General features: G+C 38.8%; 1 protein-coding gene and 1 long non-coding RNA gene across 3 annotated transcripts in view; one reads left to right on the top strand and one right to left on the bottom strand.

Moving 5' to 3' along the window:
• The window catches only part of LOC124158023 (nesprin-1), a 199,545-nt gene that overhangs the window by 146,135 nt on the left and 33,034 nt on the right, over nucleotides 1-20,376 (top strand). Inside the window, exons 71-87 of the mRNA XM_046533169.1 lie at nucleotides 44-223; nucleotides 1,574-1,732; nucleotides 2,603-2,776; nucleotides 3,259-3,369; nucleotides 4,591-4,878; nucleotides 5,923-6,414; nucleotides 7,440-7,769; nucleotides 7,907-8,030; nucleotides 9,859-10,055; nucleotides 10,144-10,479; nucleotides 10,982-11,257; nucleotides 12,612-12,938; nucleotides 13,679-13,987; nucleotides 14,424-14,762; nucleotides 15,860-16,042; nucleotides 16,148-16,270; nucleotides 16,384-16,535. Coding sequence (XP_046389125.1) covers nucleotides 44-223; nucleotides 1,574-1,732; nucleotides 2,603-2,776; nucleotides 3,259-3,369; nucleotides 4,591-4,878; nucleotides 5,923-6,414; nucleotides 7,440-7,769; nucleotides 7,907-8,030; nucleotides 9,859-10,055; nucleotides 10,144-10,479; nucleotides 10,982-11,257; nucleotides 12,612-12,938; nucleotides 13,679-13,987; nucleotides 14,424-14,762; nucleotides 15,860-16,042; nucleotides 16,148-16,270; nucleotides 16,384-16,535 — 4,100 coding nt within the window. The remainder of the gene's footprint in view (nucleotides 1-43; nucleotides 224-1,573; nucleotides 1,733-2,602; nucleotides 2,777-3,258; nucleotides 3,370-4,590; nucleotides 4,879-5,922; nucleotides 6,415-7,439; nucleotides 7,770-7,906; nucleotides 8,031-9,858; nucleotides 10,056-10,143; nucleotides 10,480-10,981; nucleotides 11,258-12,611; nucleotides 12,939-13,678; nucleotides 13,988-14,423; nucleotides 14,763-15,859; nucleotides 16,043-16,147; nucleotides 16,271-16,383; nucleotides 16,536-20,376) is intronic.
• Nucleotides 4-20,376, bottom strand: part of LOC124158025 — a 47,005-nt gene continuing 26,632 nt past the window's right edge. Inside the window, exons 3-4 of one of the 2 annotated variants that reach the window (XR_006864682.1) lie at nucleotides 9,262-9,689; nucleotides 4-88 (exon numbers count right to left, since the gene is read on the bottom strand). This is a non-coding gene — a long non-coding RNA (uncharacterized LOC124158025). The remainder of the gene's footprint in view (nucleotides 89-9,261; nucleotides 9,690-20,376) is intronic. The other variant, XR_006864683.1, reaches the window with a different exon arrangement.

Here is a 20,376-nt window from a genome sequence, read left to right as displayed (position 1 = left end):
CTTTCAATCTGGGTACTTAGACGTGATTTTCTTTCTGCCGTAGGCTCTTCTGGAGGACATTCAAAAGTACCAGACCACTCTGGATGATCTGAAAGCCAAAGGCCACGGACAAATTGAAAGATATGAAGTGACCACACCCACAATTAGAGAAACAATCACCACTCAACTCAATAATGTTCAAGACAGCTACAAGTCTCTGCTTTCCACTGCAGTTCAGATTAAGGTAATGATTATATTTTTTTTTGTTCAGTTGGTCAATTAATGTGACGTACGTGATTTAATGGTGCTAGGCCATTCCTGAGTCAAAAGGAACTGCCTCATCTTTCACGTCTTGAATTTTGACTTCAATGATTATGTAACGACTGACAACGCGAGTTATTCTCTGAGGGAATAAACAGTAACTCCTGTTCTGTTATAAAATAAGCGCTTGCCACCTGGCAGAGCTAAGCTAATAGCTATTCAAGGTCCAACCATGTTTCATTTAAACCCAATGAGATGCAAGTTGGGTCAGTTTTGATCTGGGTGCCGCATAAGCCTCTCCATTCGTCCCCCAGGTGTGGGGTTAGCCCGCATAATGAGACCACGCTTACTGTTTTTACCATTGTGTTGAATCACCATCAACTTACATCTATACTACAAATACGATTATCTTTTTTGGATGGCCTTGGAACCCAAAATTTTGGCACGGAAGGATTTTTAACAGCTCAGTTCAGTTGGGCGTTATTTTGCTGGGGCGGCGGGAAACATAACGTTGGCAAAATTCTAGAAAATCTTCCTCAAGAGATAAATATTCTGAAGTTCATAATTCCAGATCAATGATCATATACTATAATTAAAATTAATATCTAATTAACAGCATGTCTCATTATTAAAACTTCTTTATTATTCTTCATTGGCATGTCTATGTTATGAGCACACCGTACACCCACTTGTGTGACTAAAATTGGTGCAAGTACCGCAATCTTCTCGTAGTACAGTTCTCTGACAAGTCGTATAAGTAAGGTATTTTATCTCATTGGACTGGAAAAATATGTTTCGTTACCGAGGTTGTCGTATAAGTGAAAAGTTTCATAACCGAGGTTGGAAATACATGGGTTCATATGGGGTTATTCACAGGGCCAATATCAATCGGTGTATAAGTGAGGTCATCGTATAACTGAGGGTCGTATAACCAAGGTTCTACTGTAGTTTCAATGTTTACATGGAGGTATACTTAAATGGTACAGGTTTCCTTTAAATGAAGATACTGGTCGAGATTTCATGAAAAGTTTTCTTAATGTGGATAAGCTTATCGAGATGCTCAGAAAAGTGAAAGCCGAAAAAGTCAGGGGTAGAGTAGCGGTGAAATTTATTCTAAATAATCTGGTAGATGTGGAGGGAGATTTATTGTTAAATGATACATGGGTATAGTATATATTTTCATGGAATATTCCCATGATTCCAAACCTTGTTTTTGCCTGTTCCTTGTTATTTCAATTAGAAACTTGTTTGTAGTATTTGTTCATATTAATTTCTTGTGAACATAACATAATTCATGAAATGGGATGAAAATTCCCCTTTTTCTCTCTTGCAGAATCGCCTCCTTGAGTCCCTTGCTAAGTTCCAGGAGTACGAGGACACGCTCGAGAGCATTATGCAGAACTTGGACTCATATGAGCCAATCATAATGGAGGAAGTGGAATCTCCCATTGTAGACCTCCCCAAAGCTCAAAGACAACTTGAAAACATTCGGGTGAGAAGAATGCCTGGGTGCTTTAGTGTTGTCATAATTATCACTTGACTTTTTGACTCCATATTCTCAATTTATTTTGCACTGCATTGAAAGTGATTTTCAGTGGGTTATGACTACGGAGGCAATATGCTATTTATTAATCCACAGAATAATTTGGCAAGAGATAGCAGCTGAACTGCTTGGATGTTTGGCTGGCGCTTTATAAAAAGTGTCGTGTATAGTTTTTAGAGATCTGAGGAAAGCTCACTCAGATTACAGCCACAATTGATACGTTGAGTCCCAACTCAAATTGGTTTGCTAAGATCCAGCGTGTCGGCCGCCCTCATCTCATGTTTTTGAAACATGTACATAATAATAATGTCTCTTATTCTAATAGGTTCTCCGAATTATTATTGCAATGTAGGCGAAACGCATTTAATACCACCCATCCATGGCTTGGGGATACCCAACCCTTTGGTACTCAAACCCATGACCCTCAGTTTGCAGTGAGGCTTACTGTTGCCTCCACCACCACCACCAGCACCTGTAATGAAATTAAATAACAAGGCTGGCTGGCAAAATGACATATATCTTGTATAAATACTTCCACATGTGATATTTTGTTCCAGTAATTTTATTTTCTGATGAGCAGAGACCATGAATGATAAGAACTTATCTAAATGTATTGTTTTGTCAATTTTACCACTGAATGTAACTGCAATTTCTCTTGCTCAAGCGAGTTTAGTGGAAGTTAGCTTCTAAAGTGTGAGTTCTGACTCAAACTCGAATTGTGTCTGTGATCTGAAGCACTTAAGTTGTGTGTGGACTCAACAGGTTCTGAAATTAATGAATGAATGGCCCTGATGAAGTTTGAATTTTCCATCATTTTAGGGTTTGCACAACAAGCTGCAAGCTGAGAAGGCCAGGCTTGCGACAGCAGTGCAGGCATGCGAAGCCGCAGCTGCTTGCATATCAAGGCCTAGCAGTCCTCAGGATACGGTGCCTGCTCCCATCCCTGATGAGGAACTGGCTGTCAGGTCAAGGCTGGAGGACATCATTGACCAGGTACATATGTCTTGGCATTCTGGTGTTCTTAATGTCCGTGCTCTTGCATGATCTCATTGTCTGTTTCTCCTTGATGCTCTCATCAGATGTTCTCATCAGGGAAATGTGTGTGTAGCAGGCATTTTAGTGTACTAAATATTCAAATAGAGTACCATTTGTTTAAATTTGATTGTATTGAGTAGACTCATAGCATTTTTCAACAACAATGCGCTAATTCATTGCGTACTCTGACCTAGATCGTCAGTTTCCTAATCATTCAGCCGCCTTATTAATCTTTTTACTGCTTTGATTTTTGTCCTGTATTAATATTGTCTTAGATCTGTTTTTAGCTAAAAATATGGAAGTTGGAGCATTGCTAAATTGATTTTAAGTTAGCTTGTTGTGATTTTTTATTTTTGTCATACTTTTATTTTGACTTACTCTTGCTAGAATTATGCAATTTTTTGCATGTTGTGCCTTTCATGCTTTTGTTTTGTGTTCAGCGTAAAAAAGTCCAGGAAGTAAGTGAAGAATCTAGTCCAAATCTCCAACTACTCTTGGAAAATCTGGCATCACAAGGATTTTTCGAGAGGATGAATTTCCTGATCACAAAGGTATGTATGAGGGGAAGTATTTAATCGTGGCTTGAGCGATGCAAGTTTTTTTCATGATTACTTTCAATAAAGTTTTGCATCAATGATTTGGCTAGCTTATCAATCCTCATTTGATTTATTGGAAATATTAGCCCTTTCAAGAATTTTGCAATTTCATCTTGAGATAGTATGATGGATTTTGGGTCCATGAAGTATACTTTTTAGGAATAACCCAACCAGTTCAGGGAGTAACTCCATGGGAGTATGCATTAAGTTTGCCAAAGTGAGTTCTGATTATATTCTTTATCCTGCTTGCATTGCTTCTTTTGATTATCCAATTTTGAAGTCTGTAAACCCACTTCCCCAGAAATTATTTTTTGAGCAATCAATGAGTGAAAAGGCTTTTCTGCCAGATTCATTTGAACGGTGAGTGATGCAAATTTACACCATTACAATTCCGCTCGAACAAGCATCTGGTAGAGTCCCTTGGGTAGAGTGCATGAAGGTGACCCAGTGTCCACTTGATGCTTGGCCTCAATTTCTTAAGACTCTTCTTCCCAGATAGATTCACCCTGTCTTCTTTTGTTGATAGGGAATAAGAAGGTGGTCACCAGTGGTGATTTGTTGCTCAAATTATTCCTCAACATTGTGTATACTGATGTTGATTGATTGATTTTGATTCACCTCTTATGAATACCATGAAGTACATTTTTAAAATTCAACAGGTTTTATTCAACATTGCTTCATGTTATTTTTGGCATAAATAACGATTTTTTTGTTGCTTTTTAATGATTTGAAGACTTAGCTTAGTTTAATTGCCATTTGATTCAAAGGGATGTATAGAAATCTTTTATCTTGATCAATGTAATACATATATACATAATTGTATTTAAACTTGCTTAATAAGATGCGTATGTGTCTCATTAATTTTCTCAAATATTTTTCACTGTCTGCTACTGATATATTATGAGTGTTACAATTGTGGCTTTACTTAGTGGAATCACAATATAGGCAAATAAAATTCAATTTGCACATTCCACGCTGACATATTATTACTGGCCATGGTTGGAACTGTAATGTCTTTATCAAGCTAATGACATAAATTTTGAAACCATGGTTTGTAATAAAATATTGTGAAACGTATGAAGTGAATTTTCTTTTCCTAGATGAAGTGTGCTTGTAAGGCTGAATGGCTGCTCTTGAGGTATAATTAATTTTGATTGTCTGTGGCGATTGTGGCAGGTGCAAAATCGCATGGCATTGCTGACAACAACTATTGGTCAGTTGGAGGAGAAGGTACGCCAGCGAGGGAGTCTGGGCAAGTGGTTGTTGGACCAGAATGCTAGCGTTACAGAGTGGGCATCTCGACCTTCTAAACTGAGGCCTGAGGCAGCCAAGGCTGAGTTGCAGCAAATGAATGAACTGTTGGCCGATTTGGGAGAGAAGAAGACACAGATGGCCGAATTGTTGTCTTCCCCAGAGGAGAAGGATGCCGAGCTAGAGGGCAAGCTATCACAGCTCGAGGGGGATGTAAGTGCCCTTTTCCTTAGTTCCATTTTCTTGCGCTGGCTGCTTGCAATTTTCTGGTTCTATTCTGGTCGTCATAAGCTGTGATGTGGTGTGGTTCCATGGCTTTGGATCTACCCATCAGCACTCAAAGTTGAACTTGATAAAATTGCTTCTGCATGTTCTCTCATCTATAAACATTATTGTTATTCATTTTAAGTAAGCATTAATTGATGTACGTGTTTTAAAGCATTTAATACGCTTTTCCCTAATTGCTAGTTTAAACCCCACTTTTCCACAGACTCCTAAAACTGCTCCTGCCTGTAATTATCGGTGTCATGGTCGTAGGACCCAACCAAACATTGTGTGCAAGTTGCACTATAAAACTCTGCTTGCTGAACTAAGGTCACTTTGGTTTACAATTAAGGAAATGAGAAATGTTTATGTTTCATAATATCTCACTCAAGAACTTTCTGTAAAGTGACTTTCTATTTAACTAAATAGATTACTGTATGAGATATTTTTTGACTTTTTTGATTTAATTTTCTTGTAGTAAAATATACTGTTGTTAAATTACTTAGCTGTAACTTGCTTACCTTGAATTTTACTACATGCCTTCATAGGCTGATAATTAATTCATTTTTCTAATGACCTGTAAGATTGGGCTAGCTTATTTAGAGCATAAAAAGTCTTCACTTTATTTTTCCATGGAATTTTGCTGCAAATTATGAAAGTAAAATTACACTGATGTATGTGTCCAAGTGTTGCTGGTTAGGGAGCGAAAAGGTGTGGTGAGAAGAGGTCTGTGCTCTTTCCAGTCATACTGTTTGACAGTCCCTTCCCTCACCTGCATTGTGGTAAGATGTAAGTATGAAAGAGATTTCTGAGTGAGCCAAATGACCTCTTCTGACCTCAAAAACTGTTTAAATGCTTTCCAATATGTTTTGCATTACTTTCTTTCTACGTGCATGTGACAAATTATACAATGTAGCATCAATTTGTGCTTTATATTGTTGTGAATGAAATATTTTGAAACAGCTTTTCAAAAGTAGCATCCTTTTATTTTAGTTGAAAGGAGTCATAGCCAAGAAACAGCAGGCTCAGGGAAAGATAGAGGACTACAGGAACAGGGCACATGATCTGTCTGTGTGGTTTGACCAGCTTTTGAAGGAGATGGAAGCGCTGGAGAAGGGCAGCGGGTTGGACTGCTCGCAGAAGTTGGCTGCCATCAAGAACATTTCAAACAAGTTTGATGCTGGTGGCAGTAAGATGGAAGACTTGAAAGATAAGGCCAACTTTGTCATCAATGAAGTGAGTAATTTGGACTTGCAGCAAGTTGAGGATCAGGTGAAGTCCCTTGAGAGGAGGCACAATGATATTCAGAAGAGAATTCACAGGAAAGCCCAAGTGCTGGACAAGACAAAGAAAGGCTTTGACAGTGCTCAGCAAGATATAGGAGATCTTGGGAATTGGGTGAATGAGGTGAGGGGCCAAGTGAGATCGTTCCCCATGCTTGGCTATGAAAGGAAACCTGCTGAAGAAAGACAGCAATTTGTAAAGGTGAGTGCCATGCATATGGATCTGCTGGTCGAAAGCTTTGATTTTGATTTGGAGTTGCTCTCTGTACATTTCAAGGCTTTCACTTAATCAAGGTCAAGTTTTAGCATAATTCTTTTTAACTGCCCTTCTGTTTGTTTGCAATTGATACGTTGCTGACAAGGGCATTGCAGTATTTGGTGATATATGTAAGATTAAACTTTTGGGTAAAGGTTTTGACAAAGGAGGCATTAATGAATTGTTTGTAGAGGATGTGAGGATCAGTGTTTAAGAGTCTGAAAAAGGTTTTCAAAGAGTATAATATGAGGCTACATAGGTTTCCGCGGAGTCGAGGTTCCGATGTCTCCATTCTTCCGGTGCTATTGCGTCAATTGTTGATTAATGACAACAATGGCACTGCTGCCTGCATCTTCAGATTGAAGATGCCAGTCAACGATTCTCGTCCTCCTTATATAGGGGCTCCGTCCTGCCAATTGTTGCTACTGCGCTCTCATTGGCCCATTTAATTCGTCTCCTCCAATTGGCATCCAAGTGGGAGCCATCATCCCTATTAAAAATATCCATCTGGGCTATCTCAATTGATTCTCGGAGTGTTTCTCGGAGATTCTTGGTTGTTTAAGTGAGAAAGGAGACCTGGCTTCACAGGTAGAATGAAGAATAATTATAACCCAAATTATAGAAAAGTTCAATGTGTCAAGGGTGCCTAGTATTATGCAGATAGTCCCTGGGTTACAGACTATTTAGCCTCCCGAGAATGTCCATAAGTGAGATTTGTATGTCACTCTGAGTCTAATTGATGGACACCAAGGAACTCGGTTACAGGGAGGACATATTAAAATCATTAAGTCTGCGTAAGTTAGAGTTTTTTTTCCAATTCCTGCTTATTTATTAAATGTAGACAGCTCACACAAACTTTGATTTTAAGTGAGATGTGCATTATGTTATTTATAAAATTTTAATGTTAATAATTGGAATGATTTGCTTGCAATAATTTGGACATCACTAAAATGCTAAATTCCTTATCAAAGGGGCTTGCCAAAGATGCAGAAGGGAAGCAAGTGTCGCTGCAGTCTTTGGAGAAGAGGATCAGCAACATGCAGACTGAGCTCGAAAATCCAGAATTGCAGTCCCTAGAAAACTCTCTGAAATCTGTGAGCAGTTCACACAGTGATCTTCAGTCTGTACTTGAAGAAGAAATGGATAAAGTGTCTGCTGCCCTGGAGAGCAGGAAAAGATTTGAGAAGGCATTGGATGATGTGAAGAAATGGTTGAAATCTAAATCTGCCGAGCTGAATAAGCTTGGAGCTAAAACTCCACTTCTATCCTCTGTGGTGGACCAAGACATTTCTCTGTGCAGGGTATGTGCATTTTTCATTTCTATGATACAACTAAGTGAAAATTTATCGAAAATCTCTTATGATATGTTTCAAATATGTACTTTTTTCATGTTTTTTTTCTTGGAATCCTGCTACAATGTATTTTCTTTTTATTCAAGGCATTTGAGAATGAAGTTAAAAACTTTGGTGACTCTAACTTGAATGACTTAAATAAACAGGCAAGCAGTTTACTGAAAGAGTGTGAGGAACCTGTGAAAAAACAGCTGAATTCAGTCACTGGAGGTAAATTCTATATTAAGTGTTATAGCCATTTGTATGCGATACATGAGTCAGTGTTATTTCTGCTTCTAAGCTGTCAATTGACTGGAAAGCCTTTGATTAGTTCCCTTCACCCCTCTATTCCTTCCCCTTCCTGTCTGATGCACTCTTCCCATTACTGCGATATATTTTTTCCCATCCAATTCCGCCTATCAATGTGTCAACCAAGAGCTTCTGTTATGATGTATACATAGTATGCTATGTTTTGTATGGCGTAAACATGCCCGAGTGTGACGAAATCTCCAGTTGTCTTTGGCAGTATTCAGCTGCAAGCAAAGCCACGGCAATAACTGCAAATTTGAAATATAGAATTTCCAATTAAAGATCGTAATTAACATTTCTCGTGATTTACGATTGGTCAACCATTGAAGAATATTCTAAAATTAATCAAGAGTTTTTTCCCCACCGCTGATCGTCGTCTGCAATGCTAAAACAGACGATCAAGTAAACTGGAAACATTCCTAGTCAGTAAATTAATGAAATGACTCCGGTTTATGAAGGTAATTCGGATAGAAATAATAAGCCTGGTGTAAACTAAACATTGAAATGAAATAATCCTGGTGCTTTTGTGCCCGATTTAACTTTTTAAAAATATCGCGGAAAACGTCAAAGGAGCAGGAACTCCTGCAGGGATAATCTGCAAAACGAATGAACCGCAGTCGGATAATCAGGAGTCTGCAGTGCGACATATGTAGTTGAACATTTTGAAAACTCATGCTCACACCAGGCAACACATACAAGTCAAAAATAAGGTGATAAGTTTTCTATAAGAGGATTTTAAATATAACTGCATTCTATTTACAAACCGTTCTAACCTCAGTGTGTCAATTAGGCTGATAAAATAATATTTTTGAACAAATAATATTGTCATGCATTTGGTCCATGTCAAGCATGTTTCTTTAGTAAGACTGGTTCAGCTTGGTATGTAGTTCACCTTCAGCTGTACCCACCATAATAGGTTTTGGTTGTGAAGTCCTAAAAAGGGTTGTCACTTCCAGAGACTGAAGAAATTTAAATATGCCTCTGATACTCCATAGTGGATTCAAATATGTACTTACATAATGTTATCTTCCTTTGGAACATAAGTATGATTGCTATTAGTTGATTAATGGTTTCACCATTAGAATTTTAACAAAAAAATAAACAAATGTCGCTAGAAACTAAAGTGACTTCCTTTGGATAGCATAGGAATTACCTAATGAATGAAATAGGCTCCGTGGTCATCCTTATCAGGTTTGCCCAGTAACTTTGCTGGAATGTGGTTTAAATTGTTTTCTCACACAATTCTTTATTTGGAGTGTATTCTTCCTCTTTTATTTGGATAGTATATGTGTCAGAGTGGTATCTTTTTTAATTCAGCATCAATACTTGTGTTTCCTTCTTGTTTCTAACCTTGAATCATCCACTACAAAATCAGCTTGAGTCAAGATGAGTTTCAATTCTTCCACTCTTCCAATGTCAGATTTCCTTCGTTTTCTTAGTGAGCATTGCTTCAGCCCACCCGAATTTCTTCCTTCCTTTTGAAGAGGATTTCCGCTCAAATTAATGAGAGTTGTAATTTATGAAAGACAATTTTTTTACTCCCCTTGAACTGGATTTCAGTTTCTTGGAAAATCCAGAAAACTAAAATAAAGAAAATTTGAAAGTGTATAATTTCCTCCTTAATACTGCTACAGGATGTAATTAGTAATACATTAATCATTCCATAGAGTTAAGATCATGGTTGTCGCGTAAGTTCTGGAGTAGATGTGTGTTCATATGATGAAGGTGTTTTGAAATAATTTTTTACCAGATGTGAATGGCAAGTATGAGAAGCTGAAGAATGGAATTGGAAAGAAACTGCTCTCTCTGGAAGATTTATTACGGAAAAGGAAAGACTTTGAAGATAAAGTTGAGAATGTGAAGCATTGGCTCAATGAAGCTGACATTGCTACTTCTGCCGAAATAAGGGATTCTACTTCAGAGTTGCTAGAGGAGCAGCTTGCCAAGGTTTGCTCCTGCGGAGTCATCTAGTTTAAATATTTTTTTTTCTGTTTTTATTTTGGCAATGAGTGCTTTCAACTTCCATTTTTTTCAGTATGACAAGCTATGCCAGGAATCAGCTCAAATGAAAGTTGCCATTGACGAAATATTTGACATAGGAAAGTCCTTTGACCCAACTCTGAGTGAGGCTGATAAGTTCACTCTGATGGAAGATCTGAGTAGCATCAAAGATAAGTACACGAGGATAGCAGGCAGGATAAATGACAAGGTGAATGGGTTGAAGGATACAATTGGAAAGTGCAAAGAGGTTGCCAATAAGATTGCCGAGAGTGCCAGCTTCATGGAGGGCCTGCAAAAGGAAATCAAAGATCTGAACCGCCCTGTGGGGAGCAAGGTGGAAGATGTTGAGAGCCTGCTGTCTGCATATGAGGTATGTGCTTTCTCTTGGTCATACTCTTCCATAATTATCCTCGGGGGGCATGGTTTCATCTAGGTAGACCTGAAGTGCACTTTTCCGTATATTTTAAGTGAGGAGCCCAGCGATAAGGCATTTTTTGGGGGTGCAGTGCATGAGGTGGATTTGTTGGATGTATTTATCATGTCTAGCAGAAATGTCATTTTAAAATAAAGTTATTTTACAAAACATTCCAATAACAGAAATGAAACTCTCAAAGAAGAGGGTGCAATGAACATTGGAAGAATATTGTTTCTTTTTATCTTCATGGATGTACCTTTTCAATCCAGGATTTGCACTCAATTTTTGATTTGAGAAGTGTGATTGATCTTTATGAACAAAAAATTAGAACATTGTTGGACCTAATGTCATTATAAATTCAAAGGATGATTTTTATGTCAGCTGTGGCTGTGAGGAAGGGGATACACCATTACGAAGAAATTTTTTATCCTTGTATTTTTGTGTGCAATTCTTACAGAAAATTCTCAGAGACTTGAAGGCCTACAAATCAAAATTAGAGGATGCTGGAAATACTAATATTGGTGAGCTGCAGAACATCTTGAAAAAGCAAGAGGACCTTATTCATATGATTGAGGGACAGATTGCAAAGTTACGGCAGCAGCTGCTGCTCAGAGAGCAATACATAGCTTTGATAACAGAAATCATCTCTTTCATAACCAAGTACAATGAAATTGTTCGGGAAATTGAGAGGTCTGGATATTCGGTGGAAGAGAAAATCAAAAGATACTCGGATGTAAGTATTCTAATATTTCCTCCATTTAAGTAATTCATTATCTATCCACTGACTACATTGAAAAAGCTTTTTGATGGTTTATTTAAAAATTAGCACTCAGTCATAAATTAATGCCAGTGAACCTACTGGATTATGGGTAGTTTGAACATTATTGTTTATGGTATGTTATTTGGAGGAGGCGACGGACAGCTGAGGTTATTTGGGCCATTGTGGAGTGGTAGGAAAGGAAGGTTGGAGAGAAACCAGGTGTTGGCATTAGCCTCTTCTCATGAAAGGCGGCACTACAGCTTAACGTCCCACCCGATGAAGAGAGTGCTGTGCTTGGAGTATCCTCCACTCAAGCAGGCATCAAGGGGCAGTCTCTGAAAATCCTCTGCCACCACTGGGAATTGAACGTTGACCCTCTGGATTTAAAGCCAAAACTATATCTGCCACGCCAACCTGATTCGTCCTTTGCATTGGAACACTAGTAAATAAATGGAGCATCTTTCTTAGACTAAGAAAATAATTCTAATATTATCAAGAAATTGTGTTTTTTTATTTCAGCATTGTCTAACCTCATGTGTTTGTGTTCTATCTCTTTATTTCACCATCTATTATATATTTATCTTTATTAATTATATTTATGATCACTGAAACTGTGTGATTGAGTATTTAATATACAGTAGATTCCGGTTAATTGGGACATATCGGGACTTTTGCACTTTGCCCCAATTAAGCGGCTGCCCCAATTAGGCGAACTCTCTTGTATATGGGCATAAACAAACGTTGAAATGATAGAAAGAAGACTAAAGAATGTTTATAATGCAACATAAGATTATAAAACTATTAATTTGATTAATAAATCGGCGAGTTTAGATAATTTATTATAATTTTTAAGAATTATAAAAATTTAGTTAAAAATATTTTTCACAGCTTCGGGCAACGCTGAATGAATGTATTTTACTAAGTCCTATTAAAGAAAAGTCCTATCCTCTTGTGGATAGTATAACAACAAGAGCTTTCAAAATAGGGCAAGAATAGGAACATTTGAGAAAAATAAGAGTAAATCAAAGGAGGAAAAAAAAAAAAAATAGTATTCTGAAAACAAAAAATTTTAATTTCGTTGCGAGTATAGAGTATATGTCGCCGACTAATGGCCCAATAAAGCGGCATGCTGTCCCAATTAAGCGGAGAATACTCTGGGATATTCCTACATTGGGTTCTATTCTTCAAGATCTGCCCCAATCAAGTGGCTGCCCCCAGTAACCAGTGGACCCATTAAACGGAATCTACCGTAATTTATTAATTGATTTTAAATGAGTCAGTTACTAGTTATGATGAGGTTGTCTGATTTGAAACAACACTCCCTCAGGTGATATTGCGGATTCAAGAGTGCGAGGGTCTCCTGGCCTCCGCTTCCGATAAGGGACAGCAAATAGTAGACGAGGGCGCAACTGCTGCGGACAGGAACTCGGTGACCCAGCAGTTGCAGTCTTTGAAGCAGCAGTTGGGAGCGCTGCGGAGGGAGGTGGAGAAGCGTCGAGGGGAGCACGAGGCCACAGCCGCGGAGCATCGCAAGCTGTTGAGTGAATTGGAAGAGGCCCTCGATGACCTCCACCAGAAGGAATCTACGGCTGGCTCATTGCCCCTCTTGCAGAGAGATCCAGCGAGTGTGTTGGAGGAAATTGAGCAGAATGAGGTGAGGAAGATCATCTACCACTTGACCATTTATTTTAGCGCAATCCAGGGATTATTTGCTTATGTTCATATTTCCCTAATTGGTACCTTAGTTTGTTATCTCTTTGGAGGGAATTTCTTTTTCCCCTTCACAGTGAGAACAAGAGATTGAAAACTGAATAGAAATACCATGCCTACTCATGCAAGATGCTCACTTTTTCCCCCATTAATTTCATCAGTAATGAGGTAGCAATTTTGGCATTTATGTATTTATATTCTGCGTGCTGTACACAAAGAAGAGAGGATGATAGTGTTTTTATTGTATGTATTTGGAAAAAAACAGGAATTTTTTCCCCAAACTTCAATGAACATAAGAACATATAATAATGCACCTCTTACTCAAGTTTTTAAGGTGGTATGTGATACCAATACTTAGATGCGTAGTGAAAAGGATTTGCCACTACATATGTGCCTACTTGAATAGATGCCCACTAGATAAAATTGGGTGTGTAAAATTTTTGGTGTAGTTCGCTCGGTCCTCGCATTGAGTGGCCAGCAGTCTCATGGTCTGATCAAAGACAAGCAGAACAGAAGTCCCTCTTTCCCTAGAGTGAAAATTCAAATGTAGACTGATCAGTGAGTGAGCATAGAGCATTCAGCAAAAACATATTTGCCAAATTTGGTGGATCTATTCTCATTTCTTATGGAGAACTCTGTAATATATGTGGTTGATAAAATAGCTGTGCATCACTCTTTTTTCAGGTATTGGTAAGGGACGTTGGTCAGAGATTGGACAAGGTCCGTGCTATCCTTGAGTCTGTACGCCATGATGAAGGGCTGCCTGGTCCATTGACGGAGCGTCTTTCTGAAGCGAGTGTTCTGCTGAGCACATTGCCGAGAGCCCTGGAAGAGCGCAGTGCTTACTTGAAAGTCAACAGGCAGTATCGCCAAGAGTATGGAACTCTGGCTAAACAACTGCATGATTGGATCCGAGAAGCAGAGGATCGACTCCAGAAGGGAAAAGATGGCGTGGACTTTGAAAATATTTTGACTGACCTAGAAGAGCACAAGGTAAGTTTTCAAATGGAAACAGAAAGGATTGAATCACTTACAAAGCAAGTACATAGGTGGTTTTAGGTTAAGGTGTGGAGGAAATAAATTCAATATTAACTGTGACTTTTTTCAATGAAGTATATTTGGAAAAAATACTGGTACCATTATTTTTCAGCTAATTTTCCTCTGCTGTTATTTTGTTCATCTAGCCTTATAGGTTTTTGTGAGTTTTTGTATGTTATCACTTAGTGATAATTCATAGCCAATTTAAAGGAACTCTTTTGTATCCTTCCTTGGTGTTTTGCGTTTTAGTATTGTAATGTGTATGTCAAAATCAGCAAACTGATGTTCTGACTAAGATTCTAAGCAATATCTGGTTTTAAAAGAGGTATTGAATTAAGTTTGAGCTTATTTCTGATGGAGAAATTCAGAATCCATTTTCTCTCCGTCAAAGGTATTTTTTGGAGGAGAGAGTGCAATATTGGAGTTAGCTCAGCAGAAGTTGCAGAAGTCTGCAGATCAGATTTGGCCGTCACTGTCTGCCAGTGAGCAAGAGGAATTGAGCCGTGAACAGCAGCACCACACGCAACTGCTGAAGAACACACTCAACTCTGCGAGAAGTCACCGTGCCGAGTTGGAGCAAGATGCTGAAATCTGGAAGGATTATTTGCAGACAATGGACAGAGTTCGATCAGTCCTCGGGCGTAGCCAATTTTCCGATGAGCCTGCTGCCACCCTTGCTGGCCTACAGTTCAACATCCAGAAGATAAAGCATGCTTTGAATGAAGTGGAGGTAATTTGCTTTCTTGGTGGTGTTTTGTTGGCGGTGATAACTTTTACATGCTCTGAAAAAGGCTGTTGAGTGATTTTCCATGCACAATTTGAGTTGAGTGATTTGCCATGCCATGGTGGATCGGAAAAATCAAATTTTTCCAAATCCATCTGACCCAATGAAAAAAAGTTGTGGGACTGATCAAAAATAAGGCCTGAAAATTTTGAGACCTCCAGGTGAACCCGTGACCCCCACTCAAACGCCATTTAGGGGGGGAGGGTAAAATATCGGAAAATATAGGTAATATTTTATTGTCATTCACTATATGAAGTCGTCTTAAGGTGGCTGCATTTCCTTTAGTCATCTTGCTTGAATTGTCAGTTGAGGACTTCTAAGTGAATATACCAGAAGGATGGCTTGAGAAATTGTGTTTGCCATTAGACAGTTGAAACCATGAATTTGAAAACAGCAAAAGTGTATTCAGCAAAGTTTTGAAACAGTCCAATCTCTCTGTACATTTTCAAAGCCATCTCTTCAAATGCCATCTCTTCAAATTCGTCCCTTGAACAGATTAGTCACTCTAACTAATATCCATTCATAGAAAATAAAGCAACAGCTGTATTAACCCCAAAGAAATAAAAAAGTTGTTCTCAACGTCTCACCCAGTGGATTTGCACTGACTTAGAGAGGTCAAAGCTTCAGTAGAATTTAGTCCTTGAAGTTTCTTGCATAATGGTTAAAGCGAAGTCCTGGGGGAAGCCTTAGGCTGTCCCAACAAAACTCTTCAGAGTGGAGCGTAACTCAGAGGAAGGAACAGATCCCTTTATGTACCTTGAATGCACATTCACTTGCTTCTGTTTTAGTCTGAGGATATCTCCCTACCTTGCTCGTACAAGTCAACCAATTGTCCAGTCAAATTCAGGTTGAGACAATGAGTGATTGAACGCAGCATAGCTCCTCTGTTATAGATTCCCTCGTCTATAGCTTCCTTTTTGAGGAATATACTTTGGACCTCGTGCATGACAGGCATGAGCTATAATTTATTTTTCCCATTGTGCTAGTTTTTACTCCTCATTTTACAGTTACTGAGCACTGAGCATTCTTTCTCCCTTGCACAGAGCCAGCAGAGTGAGCTTGACTTACTGAATGAGCGTGCACGAGAAATCACTCGCCAGTCTGATCCCTTCAACTGTGAGAAAGTGAAGCATCAAATCCAGAACGTAAACAGAGATTGGAATGAGCTGGTGCGTGATTTGGAAAGCAGAAGGGACACACTCAGCAATTTGAGTTCACAGTGGAAGGTAAGATTCATCTGGTGCATTCAGCAACTCTGACTTGCCTTAAATGTGGTTGGCTTGGAAGAAATGGTGGGCAATTAATTAATTTGAAACTTGTTAATTTTTCAGGAATTTGAGACCAAGTGGCAAGATTTTGAGTCATTCCTGGTCACGTACGAAGAAAAGGCAAGGCACGTGGATACTATAGTCCGCAATAAAACTCATATTGAAGAAGCAAAGGCCAGTTTACATGTGAGTCATTTGCATTTACAGTTATTGCTCTCTAATTACTATTTCTTGTACTCTTGAGTCTTGGTTCTCATGATTGTGTTTGTAGGCACTGAGAATTGTTTGCTCTAATTTAGGATATCTTGGAGGAAGTGGAAGGTCACAAGTCTGCTCATGAAGAAGTTCTGTTCTTGTCAGGATCAGTTCTTACTTACCTCTCTGCCTTCGCTGAACCAGCATCAGCATCATTGAAAGAGAAACTGGATAAATTGACCAAATCGTACACCTCGTGAGTAATATACTTATGACCATTTATATGTCCACACTTGTCCTTACTGGATTCTTGTCACACAAGCATTGAAAGGTTTTTGTCACTTTGATCACATTGTCTTCTCAACTCAAGGATTGTAGAATCTTAAAATTGCCCATTTTTACAGGAAATGTTACTTTGACCACTTTTCTCCTTTATCATCATTACCTATTATTTTAATCTGCCCTCTGCTATTCATCACAAGTAAATGATAAATTCTGAGAATATTCTAATGGGGATAAATGACTGCTAAGGTTTTTGTAGTTGCCTGTGAAGGGTAAAACGGCGTGCTTCATTTCAGCATTTGAGATTCTACAAATGTCTTTGAAAGACCAATGTAATCATGAACATTTTTCCTCTGTGAATCACATGCACTATGCAAATGCTTGTAACTATTACTTTATGAAACTAGAGCAGAGTAGGTTTGGCAATATAAAAACACTGACATCGGTATGTTGGAAAATTGAAGCACCCATTGTACTTATTTGGGGGCGTTTACTGCCACACTGAAAAATAAAAAGGGGAGGCAAGCCGATACAAGCCAGGTACAAAATAAATAAAAAACCGGGAAGAATGGTGATTGGGAGTGCAAAAATCACTACGGGAGAACAGGCAGAGGACGAGGACAAGAGCAATTGCTTCCCTTGCTTCCGTTGCGATCGCTCACCCGAGGTCAACGGCTGACTTGCCTGACCAAACTGTGCATATTGCACTCTCCCTCATCTCTGCATCACCTTAGACGGGTTTGTCCTGAGCCGACAACAAATCTTGAGACATTTGTTTGTCAAAGTAACCAAAAGACAGCCATTATGCGCCCAAGGAAGGAGAGAGAGGATTTCAAAATAGGGAAGGTAGAGAAATTCAATGAATTATCTCCTGAGTGGTGACAATACCCATTGTATAAATGACTACCAATACCTCAGATTGATATCAGCCAGGAAAAATCCCTGTGCTTTAAACTTTGTGAGTTTAACTTTGCCCTCATGGCCTTAGAGTCGAGTTATTGCGATTTAAAAATTAATGCACCTACAGAGAGAATTATTAGACATAGTGCCAGTGATCAGAGGGAGCTGGCTGTAACTAAGGCGACTCCACAACCATTCCGTCCGGGTTAAAATCTGCTGTACGGGTTGCCTGCCATTAATTTTTAAATTGCAATAATGTGGCTCTAAGGCCATGAGTGCACATAAGATTTCTCTCAGTTGGGTTTTCCATTAAGGAAAATCCACCTAAGTATGAATGAAAATGATAATTTGTACTTTGTGGAAGTTCCTCGTCAGTTGTTTGGCTGCATAGAGCTAAAAATGTTGTTTATTTTGACTTTTTCTGTGCTTTGATAGATAAATGTCAGTGAGGTAAGAATGGCGGCAAAGAGGGTAGAGCATTGGCCTACTCATCTACATCCTACCCCACAATTGGCATGTGGTAGGCCATTTAAAAACAAAGATAAGAAAAGAATTTATCCATTCGGCAAAATATCTCTCTTAATTTTTTGTTTCTGTCAGACCTAGAAACAATGAGGCTCCAAAATGATGTTCTGCATGTCACTCTGGAAGATATCTATTCTCAACAGCTCCTCTTGCAGTCTGAGCCTCTCATGCTGGCTCCTGAGTTTTTAGCAGCCCCCAACCCAATCAGCTGTTTAATGCTCCTTATTTGCTCTTAATAATTTTTGAAGAATCATGCAGATCTCCTTAGTATTTATTTTGTTCAAAGTCTTTCTGTGGCGGATCTCATGTGCTTTGTTCGTATTTGAGGCACGGTCTTGCAATTGTGAAGTAGCTCTTCTCTTTTTCTTTTTCATCTGAAAACCTTCTCACAAAACTCTTTATGAATCCAAGCTTCTTCAGGGCTGTGCGACATATATTTTTACATGTGTTCTGCTTGATAGGTTTGAAGTTATCATGACTGTCAAATATATCACTTAATCTAATGCATTGCTGTTTCCTCCATCCATGGCATATACATGGGGATAATGGGATGTCCTACTCAGGGACGCCGACTTACAAAAAATATTGGGGGGGCCCAAATCGAGGATTTTGCCCTGGGAATTTTATAAGTAGTGAGTTTTAAGTTTTTTAAGCATTTTAGAGGAGTCGTATGATCAACATTAGAACCCTTATAACTCGAATCTCGATATCTGGACACTCCGGGGAAAAATGACAAGCCTGACACATTTTTTCCTCACACCCATTACGAAATTTTGAGGGGGCTCTGGCCCCCTCAAGCCCCATGGAGTCGGCGCCACTGGTCCTACTCAAGAAATGAACTGCTGTGAATTTGCTCAGATTTAGCTGTCTTTACTCTTGACTGTATGTTTCTGAGGGTCCCAGGGTACTCAAACATTCAGCTGCTGTAGCTAGATCTTAAGTGTTTGACTCTGTGTGGGAAAATTAGCCAAGGAGGCCAGAGCCTTTAGCGGAAGAGCACGTAAAAGGCCCCTGTAATCCTCTCCCAACCCTTTTCCCTAGGGCCCCCATGGTTGGTCTCACCCAGTAAGAGTTAGATTAGTGGGATTTTGGAAAATTTGGTGGAATTATTTCTTTGGCCAATAAATCTGTAACTATAATATTATATGACATATTTATATTATATGAGTTGGATCATAATATCCTGTTTAATTAGATACCAAAATTTAAAGAAATCGGATGACATAACCAACACCAGTTAAAAATCTTCTATTCCTCTTAGGGCAGTCTAGTGCCTCAACGGAATGTAATGTGATGATTAAGTATCCTGCTACCATTCGAAACATTAAGTTTTTATTTATTTTCAACTTCCCCGTAAACAGCACACCGAGGCCTTCACAACGGAGGAATTAACAACGCACGATACTAACATCCATGCCCTGGATAGGGACCACCTATCCAGGTGGGATACCCGCGTTTGGCAGGCGAGGACTAAACCCACTGCCACCGAGGCCAGCGAGAGTAACGACTACATCTAAATCAAAGCAATTCATGGCAGTTCATTTCTTGAGTTGGATGTCCTACTCTTCCTGTGACTATGAAGTGGATGGAGTAAAAATGAAGACATTAGATTAAGTCAAATATCTGAGGGTCATGATAACAAGTGAGGGAGGACTTTTTTTGGGTAGGAAAGGAGGGTTGCCAATGGTACCATTCATAAAAGAAAGAGTTTGGGCAATATAAAGATAAGAAGAGCTTGGCAGAGGGGATTAGAAGAGACAATTGAACATTGAAGTACATGTTTCTAGCTGTAGCCATTACACTCACTCATGCATGAACGTTTCGTGCAGCTGAAGGGTGAAGGGTCGCAGGTTCTTATCTGGTTGAAGCCACCAAACGAAATCCTTGCTGTGTATCTTGGGAGAGGAGCTGGACCTCATAATAGTGTATATTATTATAATATGACTTTAGCTTATTTTGGGTTTAATACAGAAAGAATTGCATTGATAAATTGATGATAAGCAAGTTTATTTTATACTACTGTTACTTTCAAACATATGACTGATGTGCATTGAAAAGTGAAACTTCAGAAAATAGGAGTGGAGCCATTATTGATCTGAAGTTATTGGACCTGATGTGAACCTGCGTGGAGAATTTTGTAACTCTTATGACCTCAACTGATGCCCTCTTTTTGTCTACGAAAGTCGAGTATTATTAGTATTTACCTCATTCCAATAGCAGCAAGGTAAATTCATTTTATAGTTAGTGTGAGTCATTTGACAAAAAATTCATTTTTAGAAATTTATATGTATAATTGTTAGGATGAATCATTTTTGTTGTGATGCTGGATATTGTTGTATCACTTTTTTATTGACCTACTACTTGAATGAATCATTGGAGAAGAAGAGGTT

This window comes from Ischnura elegans, chromosome 4, assembly GCF_921293095.1.
Source record: "Ischnura elegans chromosome 4, ioIscEleg1.1, whole genome shotgun sequence".
Taxonomy (NCBI): domain Eukaryota; kingdom Metazoa; phylum Arthropoda; class Insecta; order Odonata; family Coenagrionidae; genus Ischnura; species Ischnura elegans.
This window is presented reverse-complemented; position numbering and strand designations above follow the sequence as displayed.